Source organism: Meleagris gallopavo, unplaced genomic scaffold, assembly GCF_000146605.3.
Source record: "Meleagris gallopavo isolate NT-WF06-2002-E0010 breed Aviagen turkey brand Nicholas breeding stock unplaced genomic scaffold, Turkey_5.1 ChrUn_random_7180001912209, whole genome shotgun sequence".
In the NCBI taxonomy this organism is placed as follows: Eukaryota; Metazoa; Chordata; class Aves; order Galliformes; family Phasianidae; genus Meleagris; species Meleagris gallopavo.
Genome location: NW_011175139.1, coordinates 1 through 952, shown reverse-complemented (window position 1 = coordinate 952; position 952 = coordinate 1). Strand labels below are relative to the sequence as shown.

General features: G+C 35.3%; 1 protein-coding gene across 1 annotated transcript; it reads right to left on the bottom strand.

Moving 5' to 3' along the window:
- Positions 1-779, bottom strand: LOC104916518 (riboflavin kinase-like; the record flags this gene model as incomplete). The annotated part of the gene is made up of 2 exons (XM_010727555.1): positions 1-131; positions 677-779. Coding segments are annotated over 2 exons (234 nt in total), but the record flags the coding sequence as incomplete, so codon positions are not given.
- Positions 780-952: the final 173 nt, after the last annotated feature.

The following is a 952-nucleotide window of genomic DNA, read 5'->3' as shown; positions in this document are numbered from 1 at the left end:
TCAGTGGTTGTCAACTATTTTGCCCCCTGGAAGATGAAAGAAGTTGTCTTCTTTGAGTTTAAGATGTTCTGGTAAATCTAGTTGTCTTTTTGCCTCTTCAATGTCCTCCTGAATTGCCGCAATCAGCGCATCTAAAAACAGAAAAAAGGGATGTTTAAAAGCTGAACACGAAATAACAACTGAAAATATCTTCTTCCACAGAATATCAGAAAATCACAGAGGAAGAATATAGTGATTACTGCAAGGTTTGAAAGGCAACATTTTTTGTTTTCAAATATGTCAGAGTTGCATTTTCCACCAATGTAAGCACTGCTATCTCCCTCATCCAAAAGGAGTTTTAGAAGAAGATCAGCAGAGCTTGTTGAACCGTTTAAAACCTATCAGAGCTGCATTTTAAAAAGTAAACAGATAAGACCAACCCTTTAACAACAACCTCATGATTTTGGCATTACTCCTCAGGCAACTGAAATTTAGACTGAAGTAAGATGCAGGAAGGCTTCTTTTTCTTTGTTTTGCTTTTTAATTTAACTTACGCATTATCTGATGAAAACACTGTACTGAAATTTCAAATGACAACAGGTAAAGCAGCTAATTATGAAGAAACAGACGGCAAAGGAAAAGCGCTTTAATAAGTAAAACTTAAGAAAGTAATTCTGGAGTGGCCTGCAATACTGACCTAAGGAATCAAAGTTCTTTTCTGGTCGAATATATCCAATAATTGCTATACTAAGAATTTCTCCATAGAAGTCTTCTTTGAAGGTGTGGATAATGTGCGTCTCCTAAAGGAAAAGAAATAAGTTGGCATTTGCAATGGACTTACAGCTAATTTCCCCTTACCATAAGGGATTTTTATCTAATACCTATAATCAAATTATCTGCAACACATATCAGTAGAACAGAGACATTTGGTTTAACATCTATAATGCAATATTAAGAGGCTAGGGCTTTTGCT